Genomic DNA, 26995 nt, shown 5'->3' with positions numbered 1-26995 from the left:
CTCTCACACACAGAACCTCAGGCGAACAGTGGAGGGAAAAGAGGTCTACTCCTCCTCACTCCTCCACTCCTCTTCCTTCATTCACAGAGAAACCTCTGAGCCGAAGCCCTTCTGCTTCCTGGATGGACCCTCAGAGCCATTAAGCTGATAGCTCTGGATGGAAACCGAAGATCTGAACTGCTGGGGGGGGTAGCTGCCATGAACTTTAGCTGGACTTGAGGAGCTTCCAGAGTGTGAAGGAGTCAGAGCTCGGAGAGAAGGATCCAGTAGGTGTCGTGTGAAAGGAGACAGGACTGATTTAAAAATTGCCTCCAGTTTTTTAGGCTTTCGCCCCTGGACCATGATGAGTTCAGACGTGCGTGACCTGAACTCCCTGCTGCCCTCGGTCCCGCCGGGTTCCAGTCCGGGCTGCACAGCGCTGCCAGTTAGTACGGCCCCTCAGTGGGCTCCTGTCCTGGACTTCCACACCGCCGCCTCCCCTTATCCTTCCCTTGCTGCTCCCCACTCCTCTCTGGGGCCCCATTCCTTTATCAAACAGGAGCCCAGCTGGGGAGCCACAGGGGACCCCCTCCACCACGACACAGACCCCCACTGCGGTCTCAGTGCTTTCACCGTGCATTTCTCGGGTCAGTTCACGGGCACCGGGGCCTGCAGGTATGGGGCAGCGTTTGGGGCCCCTCCTCCTGCTCCGACGGCACCCAGCCAGCCTACGCCTGTGGCGGCCCCCCATCACCACCAGCCCCCCAGCAGGATGTTCAGCAACCCATCATACCTGAGCAGCTGCATGGACACCCAGCCAGTGGCCCGCAACCAGACAGGTAAAGTAGGACTGCAGGACGAACGTCTTCCCTGCTTTAGATTCACTTTTCACTCCCTAAATCCACTGATGAAGGTTCACAAGTGGGAGATTCACACTCATACATGTAGACAAAGCAATTCAAATCGGGGGGAATTTTTCACAAATAGACTCGTGTTGATTTATCCTTGGCATATAATTTAGTTCCTAAATTATATCAAGTGACTTTGAATAAGCTCTGTTGCCATTAGTACCGGGGCGTCTAGGTTCACTTTTTCGAAGCACATAAAAATGATCTAGAAACCCCAAACAAAACAAAACCACAAATATGATACAGTGTGGAGAAAATAATGGAAAACTCTATTTCCGTGGAAGCAGCGTGGATCAAAGCATCACTAACCGAGGGTGTTGCCGTTAATGTTTGACCCTAAAGAGAGTTGTCTTGCAGTTTGCAGCAGCAAAGCTTTTGCCCTGTGAGTTTTTTAGTCCCACGAGAACATTTACGCTGAATTTACATTTAGTTTATGATGATTCCAGTTGTAAAAGCCTCATAAAATTTGTCAGCTATTCGAGCATCATTTGGTGAAGCCAGGTTAGGTCTTTATAAATCCTTTTTTTTTTTAAAGAAAAAAATATCCTACTTTATTGTGAAAGAACACATCACAAATTATTTTTCAGTCGTTGAATATTTCAGACTTATCCAGAGTTTATCTTTTATTTTCCCAGGAAAACATTTCACTACGGGAGTAGGAACAAGCTTCACAGTGTTATCGATTGCTCAAGTTGCTCAGTTAGATTTTTTTTCAGATAATTATTTTACATTTGACAAACTCTAAATCGCGTCGTCTTCATTCTGAGGTCACAGTTTTTTGGGGGGTAAACTTTCTCCTCTTTGAACTATTTTTTTCTTTTCTTTTAAAACTCAAGCATCTTCCAAGCATGTGATTTGACGTTGTAAGATTACAGCGTGAAGCACATGGAATGAAAAGATTTATTGGGATTTAATTAATAAAAATTGCAAATTAAAAAATTCTGTCGATAATTAATGAATTAAAACTAAGTAAATCAGACAGCAAAATAAGTGTTTATTCATTATAATTAATGAAGGAATAATATTTGTCACTTGTAACAATTTTTAAGCTTAATTGTAAAAAAGTATTTTATGAAAAATGTTTCATGCCCATTCACGCTTCATGATGCTGTGCATGGTAGTTTGTTAGAAGTCTACTGTAATTTATATTCTCCTGCATATAATTTTTACTTAATGTCATCTGCAGGTGAAATTGATTGACTATGTCTGTATTTCTGCTTGTTTGAGTTACCAGGAGGAATTCCATATCAGATCAAATAAAACTGGACAAAAGAGTCAGTAAATAGCAGTAAATAGCTTTGCTTCTTTTTTCTAGACTTAGGCATATACAGATAATGCTAAAAGGAAAGTCCAACTCTTTAAATCATTTTCACGCTGATTTAACTTTCCTTTGCAGATCTAAAATTGAAACAGTGCTTGTAAAATGAAATCTAAAAAGGAGGAATAAAAACTAGGGTCCGTTTGTTTAACTTCTCACTGTAAGGAGAGACTCTTTTGTGTGTTGACGCTCGGCTGAGTGATTCCTAATTCATCACTTCGACTATTAGAGTCTGGCATGTCTCACATCTCACAACGGATCCACGTGTGTCTCCAACAGCACAAAAACGCTCTAGATTTAGAAACACGAGCCAATTTACAGATTTACCTCATAAAATTTTTTTTTTAAAAAACAGCATCCCGTAGATACGATGCAAACACGCATATAGGTTAGGTGAATCTCATTGCATCAAATTACTCATTTCTCCAGCTGTCGTCACCTAATCCCCGCTCCTCATAGGTGAAAGCAGGATAGTTAATCTGTTAGTGATTAGCCGGCAGATTAATTAGTAATAACATGCTTTCTGAGCAGATAATTCAGGAATAACATTATTATCAAAGAGCCGGGCCGACCCCCTAACCCGTTTTATCTGCACCCTGCTGTGGCTGGTTGAGCACATGCAAACAAACCAGCCAACAGCAGGACCCGGGTCACACAGTAGAGCTCGTATCGCAGAGGGGTCACACCGGGAATTCATCATATCAACATCTCTTTTTCCATTTCTAAATGTTCGTCAGGAATGTTCCATCTTCTTGAGCTAAAAGTTGGGAATTCTCCATAAAGGAGGAAAAAAGAGAAAAAGGGAAAAAAAGCAGCATTTTTAGCACTTTTGCCGACGGTGAATAGCTACTCAACATGGGATATTGAAGTGGTCTAAATCTATGAAATACAGTGCAAGACTGTGTGCAGAAGATTTGAAATCATCATTTAAAGTCTTAATCTCCTACTGATTTTGAGGGGCATTCCGTGGGGTTTTCCAGACTTTAGGTTTTCCAGTTGAATACAAACTGACCTCACCGCTTGCCACCTCGGTGCTGGACATCAAGGAGGCAACAAAAAGTATCGGAATACATGCGCACACATCACACACACCCACACACGCACACACCCCTTCACAAGAGTCAGGGGTGAGTGGAAGATGAATGGAAACGTTTAATTAGGGTTCTTTTTTTCCTTCTTTTGGTCTGCTCACCCACTGACTCAGAGAGTGAAAGTCTGTGAAAGTGCTGCATTTTTAATTAATGAAACATGCATGTCAGAGATAGTGTGTGTGTATCTGTGTGCATGGGAGTGATTTATGGGATCTAGCAGTGCCCTTTAGGGGTCAGCTGGAGTCATGAGGCAGAGCCGGTCCGGGGCGTCAGGCAAGGATCTTCTTAATGCCAGGAACCAGTTTATGTGGGTGCGCTTTTTAAAAATTGTCTCAAATTTTTAAAAAAATTTCTAAAGCTGAAATCTATGAACGCACAAAGTTACATAAAAGTTAAATATAATGTGTCATAATAAAAGAATTTAATGTTTGCCAAGTTGCATAATAAAGTCATTTCTGGCAGACGTTGAGAAACAGAATGTGAAGTTTTTTCTCAAAAACACATTAAGTTCACGCCCTCTGTTCAAATCCAATTTGCGTCACGTTTTAGAAGCGTTTCCACCGGCTAACGGCGTTGAGAAAATGTTGAGTTGATGTGTGTGTTCACTGCTTCTTCTCCACTGTAGGTTACAGCACGGTGGCGTTCGACGGGGCCGGTAATTACGGGCACACTCCTACGCACCACAGCTCACAGTTCTCCGGCCACTCCTTCAAGCACGAAGACGCCCTAACCCAGCCGAACACAATGGGTATGTGCATGTCTGATTACATAAGGGCTACAGTGTTTCAGTCTCTGGAAAACACCAAGGCCTTCGTCTGAAGCTGAAGACTTTTCTCATGTCTTTTTCTTTTTTGTTTTTTCAAAGACACATTTCACATGGTTTTATTCTTGCAAGGTAAAATCTGGAAGAGTCAGGTGGAGGAAATCAAATTATGTGGCGAGTTAAGTGGCTTTCATAAGAGGCTTTTGGGAGTTATTTGACTCCAGCAAACGCGTCACTTAATAAAGTAAATTCATTACACATCTGAAAAAACTTTCAAGCATCTGGTCATATGAAAAAATACAATTACTACCCTTTGTGGTGAACACTTAGAAGTAACAAAAATCCTACCGTACATTTACCGATTGTTTACAATTTTATAATACACAATACCTATGCTTTTTAAACTGTTTACAAACAGTCTACATGAAACTTTCATGTAGACTTTATGAAACGTCAATAACCACCAAATTATTTTATTAACTACAAAATTATATGCACCATTTGTATTAAATATTAGCCCAGCATTGCAGGGATTTCTGCCTTAAAAAAATACCTAACATTTAAATTTGTTTATACTTTAGTCATTCCCACTGCACTGGTTTAAATAATCCTCATCAATATTACCTTTCTTTAGAATGAAGCATCGTTTTGCAGTTTATGGCTTTTTACATTTTTACTGACATGTGAATCGAGCAACATTTCAACAACATGTGCCAAACGTGATTATTCCTCAGGGTGCTTGTGTGAATAGTGACCCACTGGGGAAAAAAACAAACAAACAAACAAAAAAAGTTATGCCGATTGATTTGATAAATGAAAATTACAGCAAACACAATGTTCACCTTCAGTATCCACTTCACCCAGAGTTGATACCGATTTGATATTATTATTATTATTGTTAAGCAACAAAGAGTCAAAGTCTGCTTTAATTAGACCCTATACTGTTTGCGTACATTGAGCCCCCGTGTGAGAGCAGGGCCGTGCATTTGGTAGCCTCTCGGCCCTCGCCCAGGGAGTGTCTTGTCCCGTTTTCTGACGTCTCTGCTGTGACCTTGCCTGTCGGAGGTATAAATCAGCCACATCCTGACTCGCAAACTCCCTTGACTCCTTCTCTCATCTATTCTTTCATCCACCCACAATCTAATCCCTCGCCTCTGCACGTTGTTAGTAAACATTTAAATGTGCGAGTCTGGCGGAATGAAAGCTGCAATTTTGGGCAAATTCTCATGATTAATCTACTTCCTGAAAAACCAGGATGATAAAAGTGGAGAGACACTTGGGAACCTGTTAAGTTGCCACAGAAAAATTGACAAGAAAGCGCTTCATCCTAAATCCACCGTTCGTACCCATTTTTCACAAGGTCTGATGAACAAGTTTCCAGAAAGAAAGCCAAACTTTGAATTTCTGAAGCTCCATGTGAGTTACATCAGCTTTCAGGGAGCTTGTGGTTGTTTAATCTTTTCAGATGCATTTTAGCTCATGAGATCTAGTTTTAACAAAAGTTAAATAATTTCCTAAATGAAACAACCAACTTGAAAAAAAAACTAAAACAAAAGAATATATTTGGATATCATAAAAAATATATGTGATACATGAAAGAGGAAGTGGCAGTTATTGTAAGCTGTAAGCTTGTAAGAGTGAGTTTTTCTTTATTCATTAGGGATTTAATTTTATATTTTTATTTTCAGCATTACACTTGTCTCAATCTTAAATGGTCAGTGTTAAGATGACTTTGAAATGACTCTTTTTCTGTGGTTCTACTAATTATGCTGGGGATTTATGAGTCTCAAACTGTTTAAAATAATCTCTTTCCAGTTCAAATGTAGATTTAGAGCTACAAGTAATCGAATGCAGATCAGGTTCAATTAAAACCATTAAAATAGATCTTTAATTCTGATTTAGAAACTCCTATTAGGATTCTAACTTCGGTTTCACAATGTAGAGCCATGTTTCATTTATTTGAATTTATTTTATTTTATGAGTGTGTGTGTGCGTGGGTGTGTGTGTGTGTTTTTGAAACCGTTGATATTTTTACTTTAGAAAGTTGTAAATAGGTGGTGGCTTTGTAAATAGAGCTTTTTAACTCTCTTACTGAACTTCTCATCTAATTTAAAGATCAATGTACCCCTCTGAATAGCCTTCTTCCAGGTTTGTTTATTAAATCATAAGTTGGGCATTTAGGGACACAGGAATTACTTCAACTTTTATGATAATTAAAAAGAGGCCATGCTGTGACTGAAAAAGCAACGTTCCTCGTCCTGACATAGTAGAGATCTGACAGATTCTGAACCCTTCGTACCAATGCACACATTTAGTAGGTTCACTTTTATTAAAGACACACAGGGGGTCATAATAAAAACAATTAAATAAACAACAACAACATAGAAATATAAAGAAGAAAGCACATTTCAACTTCTGATGGAGCTCCAGTCTCAGTTAGTAGTTTCAACATTTATATCAGCTGACTTGTGACTGAATGATACACAAACTTTGCAAGTTGAGCCAAGGACTTACCTCAATAACCACTGTATTATTTTTGAATGTTTCTTCTAACAGTCACTGTAAAGCTGCATGTTTACTCTAATTTGAGAAACCAACAGTTCCACTTAATGTTTCAAATACCACAGTCAGGTAGCAATTAGTTACATTTATTCACTTACAATTACTAGGGTCATTTAAAAAACACACACTTTTAGAAGTATGTTTACTGCACCATAATTTTTGCTTTTACTTGAGTAATATTATAATAATAATTATGATTTTACCTACTTGAGTGAAATTGATGGATCCTCAACCCACTGTGAGTAACTTCACTGAATGAAGAGCAAACATGTTTCAATCAGCCAGATTTATCTTTAAACTGCCAGAATTTGCACATAAAATTGTTTCTCCATCTGATAACATCATCAGTTACTCACTATTTAAGTAATCTTTTTGTGAAATACTTTTTTACTTTCCCTTGAGTAATCTCTTGGATGATAATTTCTTTTACTTTCAGTTAGGTAAAAATATATAGAAATAGGGCAACTCTTACTTGAGTACAATTTCTGGATGACCTCCTTTGATAAGGTCCTCCTTTGAGGACAGTTGGTTCATTATTCTTAAAAAAAAAAGAACAAATATTCTTAAATGTGTAGGGTTCAGATTGAGATTTCTCAAACAACAACTCTGAAGGTGTGTTTTCACACAACCTAGGTAGTGATTTTCTGTCTCTGACTGTGTGTGTGTGTGTGTGTTCCAGGTGAGCAGCAGTATCCCGTACCGCCTCCCGTTTATGGCTGTCACACACCGTCGGACAGCTGCACGAGCAGCCAGGCGCTGCTGCTGAGGAACCCCTACAACAGGTAACACACAAACATTTGCCTTCTGCACCTCTACGACATCCCAAACACCCTTTCCAAAATATATTCTTAGAATAAACAAACAGCAAAAACTGAAGCTGGAAATAGCTCTGGATCCATTGTTGATTGTTTTGGTCAAACAGCAGTAATTCAGTGGCAGGTAGCAGGATGCAGCTCTGAACAGGATGTTCACCTTCTGGACAGGTTTGACTGCCTCTGTGGCTTCCTTTTTAAATGTTGTGTTCCTTCCTTTCGTTTCCCTTTTCTCTTCATTTAGGATGAAACACAATATGTGAAAACTCTTAAGTCTCTCCTGCATTGGCAAATGTGATTTCACTAATTTTATTCATAACTAGGTCTGTCCAGGGATATTTTCTTCTGTATTTCCACAAGTGGTTTGATCACTTGTCAGATGACTGACGGCGTTTTATATCAGGTGTATAATTTTAGATTGATAGAAATATCACAACAGTGTGACTCACTGTGAAGTCTTGGCATAAACACAGATGCTCTGCGGAGGCCTGAGAGATGTGTTTAAGAAACGTTGGGTAAGATTGAAACTAAAATTAAAATTCATATTTATATTATAGATCCTTAGTTTTCAGATGACTAATCTTTCAAATTAGAATTGGCAAAAATCTCATAATCTGCAGGGTTCATTGCCATATAACCCAAATAACATGCAATTGCAATTGAAAAGGAATGTTGTTCCATAAAGTACCAGTTCATTTTGTTTGTAAAACCATTTGAAATCCTTGCATAATTTTGCCTCTGCTTCATCATTATGCACAACTTTCTTTCTATCTATCAGATAAAATCACAATAAAATTTCTTTGAAAATTGTGGTTGTAACAGGATAAGCAGGATATTGTAAGATTTCAAAATATTACAACTGATGAAGTTGACTGAACTGTCTTCTCTGACAAATATAGTCATCTGTCCATTTTGTACTCTGCCCACGACCATTTATCGGCTTGGTTGAGGGATGAATGATTTATACGTACTATGTACTTATTAGTACTCAGCACTACTTCAGTTGTATGAGATTTTTAAAGGCGAGATACATTTATCGCCTCTCAAGGAAACTAAAATTATTTAAAAGATATCAGTGAAATGAAAGCTCTGTATGTAAAATACCCAAATAACCAAGGAATGTAAAAAATACATTGATAAAATAAGTTTTTGCCTGCAATAAAAATACTTTTGTTCAAATAAGAATTCTATTTTCCATTAGGTTATTTTCTATCCAGTTTTTTACCTAGTAAGCTCAGTCAAAAACTTGATATACTTCCCCTTCCTTTCAAAGCTCCTCCAAAGGTTTCTGTAAAATACTGCTGCAGATCTACTACCCGTCTGTGCAGTTTGGAAATGAAAGAACAAGAGTTTTACTTTGCCAATGTTCCACAATGATAACTTTGGCTGTAACTACCTCAGACAAATTTCTGAACTTTCGGGCTATCCAGGTCAAAGATGTAATAAAACATGGGGTTGAGGCTATGAAATTAATGAGCAGTACATTTTTAGGAGGCACACCTCCTCATCACACGCTCCCCAAACAGTTTGTTGTTTTGTCTCTAAATGAGAAATTCTTTACATGCCACTGATCCGATGTTTTCTGTATATGGAAAACGAGGGGAAAAAAATCCCATTCCTGGGGATGAATACTGAGTCTTCAGAGCCTGTTTTAAGGGAGAAAGACTGTCCTGACTCTCCTAGTCTGAGGTTCTTCTTTGTCATAAACATAACTGATATCGACACAACACACACACACACACATACTCATAAACACACATGACTGGTAAGGCTCATGTGAGTGAAGTCAGTTGTCTAATCTTGCAGCCTGGTACCATCAGGCCTGTATTTACTCTCCGGGCCATCAGCTTGGAACAACATGAAGTGGAAACACGCACAGGGCTTATTAATCCGAGCAGAGAGAGAAAACGAGAGGCTCTCTGGCTTCTATCAAAGTAAGGAACAGAATGAGAAGCCTAAAACTGAGCAGGATGTTCTATCAATTAATAAACAACAATTTATTGCCAAACTAGCCAAAGGTTTTTGCAATATCAAAAATGTGGTGCTTTGCGAACTTTGTGGTTTTGATGGTGACAACTCACAACCTTTCCAAAATTATCAAGCCAGTTAAGTGACGACATGGATATCGTTCAAGACAAAGACCTTTATTTTTTTAAAGTCAGTATCACTTGACAACCTTGCGGGAAGCTGTGAAACAGTCAACCTGGTATCATTCTGTCATTTTAATCATCAGTCTAATTTTTTCGAAAGAAAGAAGGGAAGAAAGGGAGAAAGAAATAAAGAAAGGAAGAAAGGAGAGAAAGAAAGAAAGAGAAATTGTTGTCTTTTTGGCTACCTCCAAAGAAAAATGTGTAGCCTTCATTACTTTGCAGCAAGATGGCCTCAGATGCAGCAAACTACTGCTGAGACGTTTTGGTAATCAAGAACTTCACTACAAGAGGTGAGAGTACAACAAGCTTTTCCTAACGAAGAGGGACTCACAAATCGGACTTACCACCGGGGCAGAGTTTGCTCTACAGTGGCAGCAGGTGGGTGTGAGTAAACCTGCAGCAAAAAAAGACACTTGAAAATAACAAGAATGAGAAGGATTTTGAGATACGTCCGGTGCATCCAGGACTACATTTGTCCAGAGAAGAAAAAGGGAGATCATGAGTCCTATTTGCTTCAAGCAATGGAGCATCTTGATCCTCCAAGTGCCCTACCATGAATAAAGAGTGGGATGGAAACCTCCTGACAGAGCATCTCTTTCCAGGCACAGTTTGTTTTTCTTTGTTTCCAGCATTGTGTCATAGGGCAAAGGTGATAACAAAGTGGCTCGCAAGATCAGAACACTGACATTTTGTTTCTGCGATTGAGAAACTGCCCAGATCTTAACTGCAGTAAACCCCCCTGGAAAAAACAGTGGTCAACTACAAACTTCAATAAAACATGACTGACTGGGACAGCATCAGTCAGGACTGAGTCCAAACATTGGTATCCGAGACGTCAGAGAGAATTGCAGAACCTGTGAAGAGGGATCAGTCCTGAAAGTATTGACTGTTTGCATGAACTTTATGTATCTGCTAATAAAAGCCTTTAAAACATCCGATACAAGTCTCATGTTGTTGTCAAGCCTGTGTAGACGAAAGCGTAAGACTCAGTAGCGCCTGGAAAATGTTCAAATATGTCAATGGTCAATGGACACTGAAGCTATAATAAAAACGCTTCATTTAATATGGTTTACTTGTTTTTTGGCAGTCATAGATACAATGTTTATTGCTTTAATTACTGACACATCGGTCATTGAGATGTTACATTCTGACAGCAAACCATGGAGATATTTATTTTTTAAATAATTTGTAGACTCTTTGTTTCACATGTTAAGCTTATGAACCAAAACGTAGACCTAAAAGTAACATCAGAATATTGCAGGATGGAAATGAAATTGACTCATATCTTTGTTGAATACGAAAGAAGCATACTTACAGAAAACAGTGAACTTTTATGAACTTCACTCTGTTTTCTTTACGAAATACAACAGGAAATCATTTGGATAACGAAACACTTTCATGTATCTTTGTAAAGAAATGAAAAGAATGTGCATTTCTCCTCTGCAAAGCAACCGGATTTCTGTGGGGCAAACTGTGTATTCAGGACAAATGAAACAAAAAAAACTTTAATAAAATGCCTGTCAACAGTATAGGAGGTGGGCTTTTATCCATGAGCAACTGAGACTATAAATAGACCCATTATTTTTTAAAAGATGCTTTGAATCATTTGACTCAGATCTTGCAATATCTCAGCAGAAATACTTTCAGCATCTCCTGGCTGCTTGCCTGTCTGCTCTACTGTAGAATAATAGCTCTGTAATGAGCGAGGTACCAGGCACCACTTTACCCCTATTCAACCTGCGCTGAACCTGCAGCTGCTGAGGGCTATAAATCTACAGCTTGGAAAATACAGAAATTGTGCGTGCACATATTTGTGGACAGTCTGAGTGATAATCATGCAGTCTGTTATGTCCAATAAAAAAATAGTCTGGTATGCAAAAACGTAGAAATTATTAGCGTTTAATCTCCGGTCTTTCTATACCAACTATTTCAACGGCAAAACAGCTTTAGTCTCTTGATCAGTAGCAGCTCACGAGCTTTTCTTCTACGTTTTGTCTTTCCTCCACAGCGGTGACAATTTATATCAAATGACCTCTCAGTTGGAGTGTGTGGCATGGAATCCTGTCAATACACTGGCATCCACCATTAAGAGGTAGGAAATTGACAACCGCTTTCTTTTTGAAAAAGCCAAAATTAGTAAACCCTGTGCTGAAGAAGCCAGCGGCTAAGAAATCAACACAACTGCATTTAAATTTTGTGTCCTTTTTGGTCCTGCTATCTACTTCACCTGAGTTTTATTCACAAAGCAAAAAAATGTTAGACAGCTGCAACAATGGCCACCAACTTCTGCAGCTTTTTGCATCAGAATTTTTTTGTATTCACAGCGACAAGGACATCATGATGTTGACTATATCCATCAGTATTTTTGTCTTTGAGTTACTGACTGAAAACCCAGTTCTTGTATGTGTTTTTACAGCTTTTTCTGAGCAGTTTTGGAAATTCTCCCCAAGCTTCCAGGACAGTTAGAGTTAGGAAGCAGGTCCCAGTGCAAATCTGAACCTTAGTGCCTGCAGTGTTGTGATGAGAAAATGTGCTTAGTGGAATTGTGATGATATCATCGAAACTCGGAAGCAGTGGTAGTCTTCGATATGGATGAAATGGCAGCACAAGCACTCAAATTACTTTTATGTTGCTTTTTTGTACCACATATAAGTTTAGGAAAACTGCTCTAATAATCTCTAATTCACAGCTTCCAACTCTACGCTTATTAAAGAGTTATTTGTTTTGCTCTTGACATACTGAAATGAAACTGTGGTCATTTTCCAGTTTGGAAACTAAAATAAGAATCACCTCCTCAGCATATCATCATTCATGCAGAGGCCTGGTAGTGACGCAATGCTTTAGTACGTCCTGTATGTGCTGGAGGTACTAGCACATACAGTACAGTACAGTAATTAGAATTAGGGTTATAATTCATTAAACTTGTAGTTATTTTCTGAGCAAAGAGAATCTCTTTATAATGTTTTAGTCTGTACTATTTAGTCATGCCTAAATAATTCAAAATTTATTGTCAAATGAAGATAAACTGAATGATGCAAAATGCAGTTTTCATTTGTTAAAGGCACAAGGCCATCCAAAACGATCTGGTTCTGTCTGAAAAATTAAATACTCCCTAAAACTAGTAGCTGGTTGTGAGTCGCTTGAAGGAACAGAATCAGTCGATTGCAATGAGTTGGATAATAGATTGGAAGAATTTTGGCTTACTCTTCTATACAGAATTGTTTTAATCCTGGTAAATTGTAAGGTTTTTAATTCATAAATGAATCACAAATGCCCCAAATCTGTCAGATTTAAGTTTGGACCTTGACTAGGTTGCTCCAAAATGTTTAAAAATGTTTTGATCTGTTTAGAAGCGGACTTCCTGGTGTGATTTGGATCATTATTCTGTGCTTTAGCGTATGGCCATAAATACCCATCACAGATCGATGATAATCTGAAGCAGCAAAGCAGCTCCAGCATGTTTGACTGTTAGTTTGATATTCTGTTTCTTAAAAGTTTCAGTTTTTGTTTTGTTAATTTGCAATGTCTTTTTTGGGAAATCCAAAATGGTTGTTTTTTGGTCATCCACTCCTGGAAATGTTCAGCACTTTTCCATTTTTCCCCTCTATATCTGTAATGACTATCCCTGATTTATCTCAAAACCTTTGAAATGGTTTTGTAAAAATGTCCAGACTGATAGATGCTCCTGCCTTTGTTTCTCACCTCTAATTGAATTTATTTGGGGCAAGTTTAGGATTTTTTTATCCTGCTTTGTGTTGTCAGACAGGTTCTGTTTGAGTGATTTCTCGATTGCACAGATCTGCTGAATGTGTGATTACTGTAGAAAGAAAAGGTCAAAGACACTGAACAAATAGGAAATTAAACTTTGCTTTTCAGTCATTACTTCTTTTTTTAAAAATAGTTTTTGAGAAATGTTTCAAAAGGAAAATTGCTGGCATTAAACTTGAATTAAGGATGATTATCAATGTTTTTAAAGTCCCTGGTTTACATTATTTTAAACATTTGTTTTCTTCAACTGAAATGCCCTTAATTGTTTCCAGATGTCACAAAATGTCCTGACAATGATTTTATCTGCAACACATAAATAGGAAATAAATAATATTGTTGTTTCTGTACCAGTGGTTACCAGTTAATTATAATTCATGTGATAATAAGTGGGATTCCTTGAGTCTATTTCCTTCTAAAATTAGCAGAAGATTATCAAGAATAAAGGACATCTCTGTCTTTTGCTTACTGGGAATATTTTATGAATTGAAAACTTGTTTCAGAAAGCTCTTTCCTTTTTCTGCTAAGCTATTTTTCCTAAGCCAAAATAGCTTAGGAAATACATTTGAAATCCCTCAAGTGTCAGCGTCCAGTGTTTAGAAAGCTTTCTCTATGAACCGCATGTCAGCGTGACCTTCAGAGCCTGTCAAAGTCTGTGCCGCTTCACAAATGCCTTTCTAGTCTGAGCCAACAGGCATTTTTCATAGTTAACCAATAAATGTTTTTGTGTTTTAGGGGTTTTCGTGTATGTTTTCACTATGAGAAAACGGCATTTTCATATTAAAAAGTGAGACATCAGTATTTTTTTAATTGGTGATTCTTTAGATTTCTGCTGCAGATCCAGCTGCCTGTTTGGGCAGTGATGGGCAGCAGGCGACAGGAGAGGGAAGGGAGGCTTGAGGGAGGATGAGGAGGAAGAGGATGGAGGGCAACCAGAGGAGGAGACGGTCAGCGGAGATAAGGAAAGCCAAGCCAAAGAGAAAGACGTGAGGAAGAGGAAGCACAGGGGAGTTGAGGCTGATTCCAGGCTTTAAATATCTCAGAAGTGATGAACAACGCCCAATGTTTGTCCATAGATGTAAAGTGAAACTAGAGATTGGATATTTTAAATGATGTCTACTGAATCATTGCTTACTTAAAGAATCTACGAAATAGCTGGTGCCTCACTTACTGGCACCTCTGATGTTAATATGTTGTTCTACCCCCTTTTGCCAGTAGATCAACAATTAGTCTTAAACATTTCACAAGGCTGGAAACACAGAGAGAGAGATATTTGACGATTCTTTGAATGATCTACTCAGGTCCTGAGATCAAGACTGAGTCTTGATTTATTTATTATTTTCTCTTCTCTTCAGCTCACCTCTCTTGTTTTTATTGGATTAAGTTTATGGACTGCAATAACCAAGGAAGAAAATGGATTTTGTGAACTATTTCTGTGTTGATTTCTCCATAATCTTCCAAAATACCCATTGAAAATACAGTTCCAGTTTTCTAGTACAGGGCAGAAGTATTATATTGTTTATTTAATCTACCAGTTTTATTTTGTATATTTGAAACAGCAAATGATACCATTCTCTCTATACCTCAGCTTTATACTTTGATAAATAGCACTCCACCAAGTCAGATTTGGGAAGTTAGTTTCCTGTACACCAAGTCCAACTTAGGCAGTGATGGAAGTAAAAAACCAAAAGAAACCTTAATGAGTGATTAAGAGAAGAAAGCAGAAGCCCTCAATGTTCTACGGCATGAGATCCATTTGTCATTTTTGTGATGAGTAGAAAGTTCAGCCTCAAGCTGATCCAAACGTTTGCCAAGAAGAGTGCATGTGGACCCCAAAGAGTGACTGATTCAAAGTCCTGCTGTGGTCGTAGTGGTCACTGACGGCTCTAATGGTCCTGAGTCTGAACCGCCTCTTGATTTTGACTTTAGAGTGGAATATGGAAACATGTAGCCGTTTTCACATAGACATTTCCTGACTTTTGAAGATTGGCACGTTTCCCCTGCCAATCTTCAAAACATGATGTTTTGTTGTCTTTCTTAAGTTGAGGAGTGGTGAAAGGAATCAATCCTTTGTGTCACGCCATTTTATACCCCAGGGAAACAAGAAATAGATGACCAATTAAAGGTTCTGGTCAATTGATCAACTTATAAAAGTAAAGTGCAAAGTAAAGAAAAGCTGCTCCAGTTTTGTCTGTTTTGTAGAAATTTTAGGGGTGTAAATAATAATGGCAGCAATGATCCACCAGTTGGGGCTGAAAGCTGCAACATGTTGCCCTAAGTAACGTTTTCTTCATCCTACTACAGATGCTGGACTCTGACATGCAGGCAGCATGGCAACTGGTGTTTCAGATCTTTGGACAGAAACACGTACACAGTTAACACCATTTCTGAAATTATCTTCACAGTAAGACTTATACTCTCCTGGATGTGTTTCATATTTTCATCATGCTTCTCAGAACCTACGGTTCAAATGCTGCTCCATAAATCCGATCCAATGAGCCTAATATTTTAACCCACTTTTAACTAAAATGAAATACTGACATACTTAGTCATATATAAGACAAGGATCATGCAGTTTAATCTAAACTCTGCAGGAGTGTGTCTCCTCCTCTCCCTGGGAAAAATCAAGGGAGACAAAGAGCTTGGTTGTATGGCGTTCATTCGCTCTGCAGCAACACAGTACTCCCATCCTCCTTCTTCAGTTGGACACACTGAAATATAACACATTTCATAGACAGGAGCTTTCTGTTTGTCTGTGTGTTATCATAAGAAGATACGAGAGGCGACACAGGCAGCTGTGTCAAACAGAGCAGGCTTTGTTCTGCGCTTTCAGAGTGAAAACTGCAACAGCAGGTTTTTCTATGAGTGATAAAAAATAATGAGAGTCCATTATTAAAGGATCTACAGAAAGAATAGTGTGAGATAGAATATTTGAAGAAGCTTTTATGAGGAGTTATAAGGAGCATATTTTGGGACAATGGACGACAATGGCAAAATAAGCTAAATCTGAAAGTTGTGGGTTTGAATCCAGGGAAGGGCACTTGAGCACCGAACAGCAGGTTATCAACAGATCTGAGAATGTGACTGTAGTGTACAGCATCTGAGCAGAACGATAAAGTATAAATTTACCATTTTATTTAATACTAAATATAATGAAAAATATTCAGAATTTTATGTTCTTAATATGCATTAAAAAGACTATTTGTACATTTCTATAGCCTGCTGCCACTACTACAGAAACCCAGCCTGGGGTCTTTTTGCATGGACTTCCTGTGCATGCCTCTCCGGGTACTCTAACTTCCTCCACAGCCCAAAAACATGATTGTCAAGGTTAACTGGTCTCTAAAGTAGTTTTGATATGGGTGGATGTATAAATGTTCTCAAATTTCTTGTTGGGTTTTTATATATGTAGATAATCAAGTGGCTGCAGTCCTTAACCAGCATTCAGTCATTTCGTTCTGCACAGGCCTGGTAAGGAGCCTTTCATTTGATTCAATGGAGAAGTTGCAAGATAGCAGGTCTCCAGGACTGGAGCTCTGCCTCATGTCAACACTCCTGAATGAATTGTGTCACTCATTACCAGACTGTGTTGGAGCAATGATAGATCTAAAACCTGCAGGGCACTAACACTTGAAGGTTGTTACTGGACTAGGGTTAGGGTCAAGGGTCAATGCAACATGTTGCAAAGCTAAGATCTTTTAAATCTGGTTTCTTAATGAGTTCACTGTACTACAATGGACATACAGACTTACCAGATCATAACTTATTACAGAACTTGCAGCAATCCCTACCTGACGCTTTAATGACAATATAGACAACATATATATGGCAAAGACTTGTTGAATCTTTGCCATTAGGAACTGAAGCAGTTCTGAAGGCAATAGGGTACATGTGTCAAACTCAAGGCCCGGGGGCCAAATCTGGCCCGCTGTAGCTTTTTATGTGGGCCCCCAGACACCTAATTACATCAAAAAGTTTCTCCAGTTTCTCACGACGTTCATACATAATCAGCAGATTTCTAAATTTTTTCTGATTTTACTGCATATTTTCTCAAATTTGGTGAAAAACATTGGGTTTAAGTGACTGCTGCCTCTGCCTTATGTCACGTTATAAACCGTGGCCAAAGGTCACATTTAACATCATACATTAGCGCAAATATCGTAACAATTCCTTACAAAGATTTATAAATTGGCACCACAAAATCTGCAATTTTGACTGCAAAAACAACAAGAGATCCAGGAGGAACAGCTATTTTAACAGTTTAGTTGGTTTTATCAATACATTCTGGCACAACCGGCCCTTTAAGAATGTTCATATTTTTAATATGGCCCAGAATTTAAATGAGTTTGACACACCTGCAATGGGGGGTTCATTCTGGCACCAGCTAAGTGTACCCAATAATGTGGCCGCTGAGTGTATCTTAAAGATTTCTTTTCCTTAGGTCTCTATGTTTTAAAGTCATGTTATTTGCATGTGGATGCACTCAAACACATCAGACCATCCTTTAGGCAGCTTTAAAGACTTCTAGGTCCTTTTTTTTCTAAAAACGACATTGAAACAGAGACACCACAGAAACAACTACATTAATGGGGTCCTAAGAAAATAACAGTGAAATATTACCCGCATGCATGAAAACAAGTTACATCAAGAGTGAACTCTGGTCTGCGATTTGCATTAAAGGCTGTATGTGACGGGTTTTGAATAATGTTCCCTCCCTGACCTTATCAAAGCTACACACAATGAGTGCACTCAGTAAAACAGTACTTCATGCTCTACCAGTCTGCCAGTATGACTTAAATTTGCACTAAATTATGTTGTTGATCTTGAGATCTGCTTTACATTCAGTTTAGTTGTCCACATGCATGCCTTTATAAGGAAGGGTTTTGATTGCCAAGTTTTTTAGTTGAAATTTTATTGACTGAATAGTTTTTGAGTCTTCAGGCCACATGAAGACTCAAAAAAGTTTGTGAACAAAAACGTTCACAAACTTTGATTTCTCGTGGATATAAGCTGATGATGGCCGTCTGTCTTTGTGTGTTTTCAGCCATGCACCGGGCTACGACAGTGACCCCAGCACCCCAATGGTGTACAGCTGCAGCACACAGTACCGCATACACACACATGGAGTCTTCAGGGGCATTCAGGTGGGACTCGCACTGCTGCTGCACTTTATTTATCGTCAACAGGTCATCATCTGGTCAGCTCTGTCTGCATGCGGTTATCCTGCACCTTGTTTTCTAGTTCATGTTTAGTGTCATATTGAGCATGATGAAAACTTTGCAACAGGCAGGGGGGAAAACACACACAACTGGACTGGTAAAAATATATAGTGTCTTAATACTAATGCAATGAGCAGGCTGTGCAAGGAGAAAACACTGATATGTAGCAAGACATGTAATGGACATTGGACATGCACAGAGGTTTTTTTTATATATATAACTACATTAGCAGTGGAGAAACACATGCATAGAGTTAAAACTGTGTAATGATACAGTCTCCATACGAGGATTCACATGTTAATAAATCATTAGATTTTAATTATCGTCTGTCAACAGCTCCAAAGGACAGGGAGCAGGAGATTCTCCAGACCTGCTTTTACTCCACTACCAAGATCTTTCTTTCAGGGGCCTGTTTCATCCGTCATCCTGTTCCTTCTTCATTCTTTAGGGTCCACCTCAGGACAAAAAGTATAAACAATAGCTCACTCCTGTGCCCCTTAAAGTATAATTTAGAAGCTGCTAAAAGGTGAGGTAACAGATTGACTTGGAGCACAGTAACGTTAGGGTTTAAGTTTTATTGCAAGGATTACCCAAATTCACAGTCACTGCCAATGATAATACAGTTGAGGCCACAGAGTTGTTTTCTTTTGTTTATTCTACTTTTGAGTATTTTTTTTAATGTGACATTTTTTTTTATTACTCTATAAAGGTTTAAAACAGATTATTCAAATGTTCTCAATATCAATTACAGATAGTTAATTCAGCTATATGTGAATTACAAATATATATCTATTAAAAGACATTCAAACTGTGTTATGAAAAAGGAACAAATATTAAAAGAAGGCTATCTAAACCAGCTGGTGGTGGAATGAAAATATAATTGGCCTTGTTGTTAAATCGTACATAAAAAACAATGAGACACATTTTCTGGTCTCAGGCCAGACCTGGGGGTAAAAAATTACTTAAACAGAACCTGAATGAAAACATGAAGTAAGCTAAGGATCTCCAAAAGCAACATAGCATGTCAGATTAGCGAGAAATTAAAAAAAAAAAAAAACACACAGAAGAGAAACAAAGTAGTGTGATGATCTGAGGGCTGCTTGGCTGCTTCAGGAAATGGATGATTTGCTGTAATTGATTGAAAACAATTAATTCGGTTCTGTGTTAGAAAATCCTCAGTCGTTGACTCTAAGCTCAAGCATTTTGGTCGTCCAAATTAAAGGTTTTATTGTGGCCTAGATAAAGTCCAGACTTAAATTTAATAGCGCTTTTGCGGCAAATATTTAAACAGACTTGCCATTGTTAAAAATCATCATAAAGACCATGGATATAAAAATCATAAATTATAGTCTTAAAATGCAGTTAAACCAGAACTTAAAATATTTAACTAATTTATCAATTCCTAATTAGTTAAACTGTGTATTCTGTTTATTTTTTGTGGCCAAGTCATGTAGATTCAGCTCTTCTTGTATCCGCAGATGCTGATAAAAAGTCAAAGTTAAAACAAATCTTTAACTTTGACTTTAAAGACTTCAAACATTTCAACTCCAGATACACAGCATTCTAGATGCTAACAGTGCTAGCATCTGCGGCAGCCATTCTATCTTCCTGGTCATTACGCTAAATGCTGAGGAAATTGAAAGCAGATGGCTGGAAGCAGAAGGAGACGGCGGCGGTACAGAGGGAGAGGCGGAGAAATGGAAAGTGTTGAAGGACTGAAGACATTTTGAGAATAGAGAGATAAAAGAGGGTCATGTTGTGTGTGTATGAGTCAGGATAGAGGATGTTAAATTGTGTTATTCTCCTCCAGTGACGCCTGAAATGAGGAGTGGGGTTCTCTGAGAGGGGGTCTGCCTAAAAGGCGTGACTAACTGCTCCCTTTGGGATGCAGTCATTCTGGGGTCATTTTACTGCTAATTCCCATCTCATGAATATATGACTATTTCATTGTAATGTTCCCCAAACAGATCACAGGCCCCTAATTTACACGCCGGCTATATTTAATAGACTCTTCTTTTAATTACATGTTTACTCCTTTGGTTATTGATGGCTCCAGAGTTTTGGTTAATTTCACCTTTTTGCTTTTTTCGTGGTTACAGGACATGCGGCGGGTTCCCAGCATCGCTCCAGCCATAGTTCGATCAGACACCAGTGAAAAGCGCCCGTTCATGTGTACTTATCCCGGATGCAACAAGCGCTACTTCAAACTGTCGCATCTGCAGATGCACGACCGCAAACACACAGGTAGGAGCAACAAAAGCATAAGAGACACAGTTACATTAATTATGGGATTTTATACAACTGAAACTACAAAACTACTTGCTTCTCTTTTCTGTTGCGGCTAGGAAATACTTTTTATTTAGAACATTTGGATAGCTGTGTTTTCTGTCTCATCTGATGCAAATTGAATTACAACATAACTATCTGAGGAATATATTGTATGACGTATTGATAAGGCCAGGATTCCTGCCCCACTTTTGTATTACCTTCTACAACAGCGGTGTCCAAACTGTGGTCCGGGGGGACAATTTTGGCCCTTGAAATAATTTTGTGTGGTCACTAATTTCAATTCATCAATGACACAAATTTGAATCCCCCGCACCGGCAACGGATGGACGCAGTGTGTAATTTTCTTTGGGGCGTTACTTTCAGTGACGTTTTTTAAATCTTTTTAAAATAGAAGATGTTAAGTAGTTAATGAAAAGTAGACCACAAATATCCAACAAACATCCAGCGACATTTAGTCAAATAAAAACTTCCCACTTTTTCAGAGAAAGAGTAACATCATATTTTTTTTCTAGTTTATCAGAATAGACAAAAAAAGACAGAAAAATTATGAATTAGGAAACTGCATATTATTTCTTGAAAAAAAATTAAACCTGTGACACCCTTTTAAAATTTTGGATCTATAATTATTTGTTTTTCTTGTTGTTCTATTAAAATAGCGCATGCTTAATTTATTGGTAAATTTAAATTTACAGGTAAATTTAAAAGCGTGTGATTTTAATGTGATTTAATAAAAAATCACATTATTTTTGTATTTTTAATTGAAAATAAATTTAAATAATTCCCAAAGTACTTTGAATTTTCCAAATTTTACCCAGGTATCCAAAGGTTTGGACATTATTGCTGTACAGTAATTAGCATCTGAGATAGTTATGTGAAGAACATTTTATTTTCATTGATAATATCTCACCAAGTTATTTTCTAAATCCTATAATCTAACATTTAATGAAAATGTTCTTCTTTCTGGGTTTTATTGTTAAAAATGTGTTAAAAAAAACTTTTAGAAATTAATTGTAATTGAAATAGCTTTGTAATTTGTACTTAAAGATAGATTATAGAGTTTAAAGTATTTTAGTTATTAATCCATGACCACCTGTGTTTATAAGGTTTAAGTATCAATAAATACTAAATCAGTTAATTGAGAATTAATAAGGTCAATATTTGTAGAACATTTCTCATGCAGACAGGATATTGTTGTACAAAGGTTTAAAACGAAAATGATGCAAAGAAATAAATAAAAATGGCAAATCAAGCAATTTGCTATTTGCAATCATAGAAAGTAAACATAGAAATACAAAACTAAAAAGATTTATATCAATATATATGGTAAACAAAATACTACTAAATAAGAATTTGATCAGGTAAATAAGTAAAATACAAAATAAATAATCTGCATAGACAAATAATTAAGAAACTTCAACTTCAGTTTTTGATTCACTTTTAATATCATTGGAGTCTTAACCACTCTTTAAGATTGTATGTGTGTCGTTCTTCATAAGTAAGGAAATAAACATAGCTACTTGCCTAAACTTGCCCATTTCTACACCCAGTCAGAAGAAGGGAAGAGAGTAAAGCAGATCTACAAAGCTTGCTGCTAGAGAACCACTGCTAAGAGTTGCATCAAGTCAGCAAGTTCATAAAAAAAAAAAACCTTAGACACCATCTACATGCCGAGCATTACAAACCACCATTTTTAAACTTTTGTATTCATCTCTCAACAAATACGTTGGACATTAGTCAGATGTTTATGTAATCCATCAGCAATATAAAAAAATGATCAAGAAGTAAACTATGATTCAACCTCTTCTACTCTTTTTTTTTTCGTCCAGGGGAGAAACCCTACCGGTGTGACTTCACAGACTGCGGCCGCAGTTTTTCCCGCTCTGATCAGCTGAAAAGACACCAGAGGAGGCACACAGGTTCGAGCCATTTTGCTTACACCAGCCTGTCTTTGTTCATTTTATTTCTAAGCTTTTCTTTGCTGTTTTTGCTGTTTTCTTTGCTCATTCTCATAAAGCTCATCTCTGCTCTTTGCATGACACCAATCTTATGAACAGTCAGACTGCTTTAAAAAAAAAAAAAAAAAACCAGAGATGCTCTTTAGTGAATTATATCAGATAAAGTTGCTAAATGCTCACCAAACTTTGGAATGGCTTCCCTGCAAGCCTCTGCTCTACTGTTTTTTTCTGTCTCCCTTTGTGTGTGCGCGCGTGTGTGTGTGTGTGTGTGTGTTGTTGTTGAATTTTTGTGAACGTTTTATGACCTGTTGGTGTGTTTGAATGTGTGCGCATGCTTATTGTACATGTGTTTAGGAGTTAGACCATTCGAATGCGAGACGTGTCAGAGAAAGTTCTCTCGGTCTGACCACCTTAAGACACACACACGGACTCATACAGGTAAAACAAGTGCGTAAAACTTTTATTTTTCCATTTCTTCTTTATCCATTTGATGTCTAAATACATGTCACAGACCTTTGTGAGAGAGCTTGGTGTAATAACGTCACTCTTCGTTTGTCACCTTCCCCATCCTCCTGTCTCAGGTGAGAAGCCGTTTAACTGTCGGTGGCCGAACTGTCAGAAGAAGTTCGCCCGCAGCGATGAGTTGGTGCGGCACCACAACATGCACCAGAGGAACCTCAGCAAGCTCCAGCTTTCCATCTGAGTTGCGGTTTTAAACATGCAGCTTACTCCTGATGTGAAAGTAAAACTGCTGAGTGTCTGTAGAGTCAGGTTAAAGAGTTATAATTTTAGATTTCAAAAAACTGTCTTACAGTTTCAGAATCTCAACAAAACTGTCTGCAGGCAAAAGTCCTGGCTTTTCCATGTAAATGTCATGTAGATAGGAGTACGGTGTGGTTTGAAATTTAGTTTGGAATTACAATACTGTGCAAAATTCTTCAACCATCCAGAATTTCTTTATACTCTGCTTCCAGCGTGTGGCATTTCCTTGGACTCTTAAGGTTGTACAAATTATTATTTCTCAAGGATTTTTGAAGGTCTTTTTAAAGTTTTATTCTGTTACTTTTGGTTGACTTTTCTAAAGGCAAATCAAGATTTTCCCATCCCTGAAGGTTTTTTTTTTAAAAAGGCAAGAAATGACCAAAAACACTGCTTAGCTGGTTCTGGTGCTTGCTTAGCACCAGCTCTTCTTGTTTCTGCCGCCGAAAACATGTACCATGCCACCATAGAACCGGTTCTGCGTTAACAACGAGTCTTTACTAGTCCAGATGCAATAACTGTGACAACTTTGTTTAAAATGTTGGTTTAAATGTTAATCAATGCACTGATCTTGGGACATAAGAAGCTTGTTTATTCAGTATTTCCCGTCACATAGTGGCAGCAGGTCAAGCCAGAGCACAGAGTTGGGCTGCTAATTTTATTTAAAGCAACAGTTTGCAACCAGCGGTTCTGGAGCCATTTCTTCCATTTTCCATTATGGCTAATAACTTCCATGATTAGTTGACCTAAGGTTAGTTACTAACATATTATATCTATGGTCTTAAACATACATAGATATAATTTAAAAATGCAAGTTTTAAGAGTTTTTCTGTTTTTTATGGAATAATTGGATTGAATTAGCACAACAGAAAGTACCAGTAATATTTTTAGATGTTTTTTGTCATTAGGTTGAAAACTGTGTGCTTTTTTAACACATAAAATTTTTCACAAATGTCAACGTCCCATTGAAGAAAATGTATCCATCGCCTTTTTACAAAAGTTGTATGTTTTTTTTTTTTAAAGAAAAAAAAAAAGATGTAAATTATGGGAAAATTCCTATAGTAGACATTTATCAAAAGCTATATATGTTGTTCTTTCTGACAAATATTATGAAAGGCCAAAAGCTGTAAATGAGTTTTTCCTCAGCTGGACTCGAAGCAAAAATTCCCGTTTGGATTAAAATGTTTGTAGATCCCTGATTTAAAGAAAAAAATGTTTGTAACATCTCATTAGAACTAATTTCACTAAAACTTGGCAAAAAAAAAAAAAGATAATTCTTGAAATGGAGAGTATAGCTCATGTTGGTCGTTTCTGATCAGAACATTTCTTTTGAGTTAAGCTGGGCATGCAGACATCCGGATGCAGGAAAACCGGTATAAGTAATGGGGTTTGTGTGGTTAAACTGTCTCCAAGTGCTGCAATCCTCCACAATAATTTAGAATACAACAGAGAGAGGATCAAACATTCACTGTGCTTCTAGTGCTAAACCAGGGCTGATGCTAGAGCTGTTTCTTTCCTAGCTCCAGAAAAACAGATGTCACTAAGTCAGCTAAAATTGTCTGGTGGAAAAACATCTATAAGTGGGCTTTTTTTTCTTCTTCATTTTTCTCTTTTTTTTTCTTGCCTTTGGCACCAACTTCCAAATTGAAGAATTTGTAGTGTTAAAATGATCATTAATTCTCAGCAAACAATGTGAGTGATAGCACATTGTTTGCTTCAGCTACTTCTGTGGGAAAAACCTCTTCCACAGAAGCAATGGTCATTTCACGCCTGCGTTATTTTCCACTTTTGCAGTTTTACCTGTTTTGTACCTTTCAGCATAGATTCATACCCACCTTAGGGAATTTATTTTTACTGCTGATTTTCAATCATTTTCTTTGAGCTGCTTCTACTCTTCTGTAAGGAAAAAGCGTTACTCCCATAAGGAAGTTTCTCATTACTGCTTTGGTTTTATCGGACGGTCATCATCCATAGAGAGTAAGATGAAATCTTACCAAAAATGCCACACAATTTAATACAATTATTCATCCTCTTTGAGAATTTTTTATCATTTTTATGATTGCTAATTTTTGCTAAATATTTACCTACAAAACTTATTGAACTGTAATGCATTGGTTAAAGAAAGTCTCTAAAGTTTGTTGACAAGTGCAAATTGGATAAATTTGGACAAAAAGGCAAAAAATATCGCTACTGATAATTGTTCCAAAGACTATACACTTGTTTATTTTTCTGTGCCTAGAAATCGTCTAATGGCAGAAAGCACCAACCCTAAAGCTAAACAGTTTCTTCACCTCAATGAAATTAATTTGGTTTCATTATCAGCTTAAACTTAGAGATCATCTCAGATCATCCCAATTGTCCGAGTTCATCAAATCTATCAGAAATGTATCCAGAAATGTTAACAAACATTCACATCATATCATAAAGGGTGTGTGTCCAAGCTCTTCGCTACATAGAAATATATTTTTCATAAGTTTAGTAACTTATCTTTGTTGTTTTTCTGAACAGGAAATGCCCATACATACTTTATTACAAAAAAGTTGCTGTTTCACAGCATCATCTTTTTGGAAAGATGATTGAAAATCTTAATCCATTTGTGTTTATTGAGCAAAATCTTCATAAATGTTTTCACCGTGATGGCATGAAAAATGTGATAATATCTTTTGGAGATGAGGTCGAAGCTTTATTGTCCATCTTCTTAGCACCTTTTGGTTGTTGCAGATATCTCTGATGTGGAACTACTTTGTGAACAGTGGTGGTTTTTGATATGGGCAACATGGGCAGTTGCCCAGGGCGTAATTAGAAGGAGGGATGGGGGGCCAGAAACCACCAATGTTTGGGAAGGTTTATTATTTATTGTCTCATTGTGGACAACAATTGCTTTCACTGGAATTATTTGAAGGTGAAGAGGTCTCACTCTGTCTCTATGTAAAAAAAACATCTTTGCTTTCAGGTTACTCAGCTACACTTAGCTTTTAATTACAAGTGATTACTTCTTATCTAGTGTTTGCAGATAGAACATGCAGAAAGATGCCTCTAAGGTATTTATAAAGTGACCTTTTTCATTTTAAGTAATGTGATTATTTTTTTTCTAACTCGTGTCTGTGGTGTGTAAATATTACAGAACTTTGGCTGCGTGTTCAGGCTTTAAAATATGTCTGCTGGGTCGCACTGGCTCTGTGGCCGAGTCGTTATGGTTGAGATGTAAATAATTCTTCATCACCATGGTAACTGAGCTTTTCCATGGAGGAAAACATGTAACTTAAATGATTTCTTTTTCTTTAGTTGGATCCAGGAACTGTTGTAATGTTCTTTCTCTGATCTGAGTTACACAAACAAGCAAATATTGTTGAAATGTTTTGTATCCAGAAGTGTGAGATAATAAACTAATGCCATCAGTATGTTTTTGGGACTGATTTCATACA

General features: G+C 37.6%; 1 protein-coding gene across 4 annotated transcripts; it reads left to right on the top strand.

Annotated features, from left to right (window-relative positions):
* On the top strand, positions 1 to 26995 carry wt1a (WT1 transcription factor a). Of its 4 annotated transcripts, none has more exons than XM_028026570.1 (9): positions 1 to 818; positions 3922 to 4044; positions 7301 to 7403; positions 11592 to 11675; positions 18393 to 18492; positions 20667 to 20811; positions 22683 to 22772; positions 23166 to 23249; positions 23393 to 26995. In XM_028026570.1, the coding sequence occupies exons 1-9, from the start codon at positions 341 to 343 to the stop codon at positions 23512 to 23514; spliced, it is 1329 nt and encodes a 442-aa protein (XP_027882371.1). In that variant the 5' UTR covers positions 1 to 340; the 3' UTR covers positions 23515 to 26995. The 4 variants fall into 4 exon arrangements, with proteins under 4 accessions (XP_027882371.1, XP_027882362.1, XP_027882354.1 ...); XM_028026561.1 differs by having other exon boundaries at positions 3 to 818; positions 23166 to 23258; XM_028026553.1 differs by lacking the exon at positions 11592 to 11675 and having other exon boundaries at positions 4 to 818.

The sequence above is a fragment of the Xiphophorus couchianus genome, chromosome 2 (assembly GCF_001444195.1).
Source record: "Xiphophorus couchianus chromosome 2, X_couchianus-1.0, whole genome shotgun sequence".
In the NCBI taxonomy this organism is placed as follows: Eukaryota; Metazoa; Chordata; class Actinopteri; order Cyprinodontiformes; family Poeciliidae; genus Xiphophorus; species Xiphophorus couchianus.
Note: the sequence above shows the minus strand (reverse complement) of the source record. Positions and strands in the feature narration are given on the sequence as shown.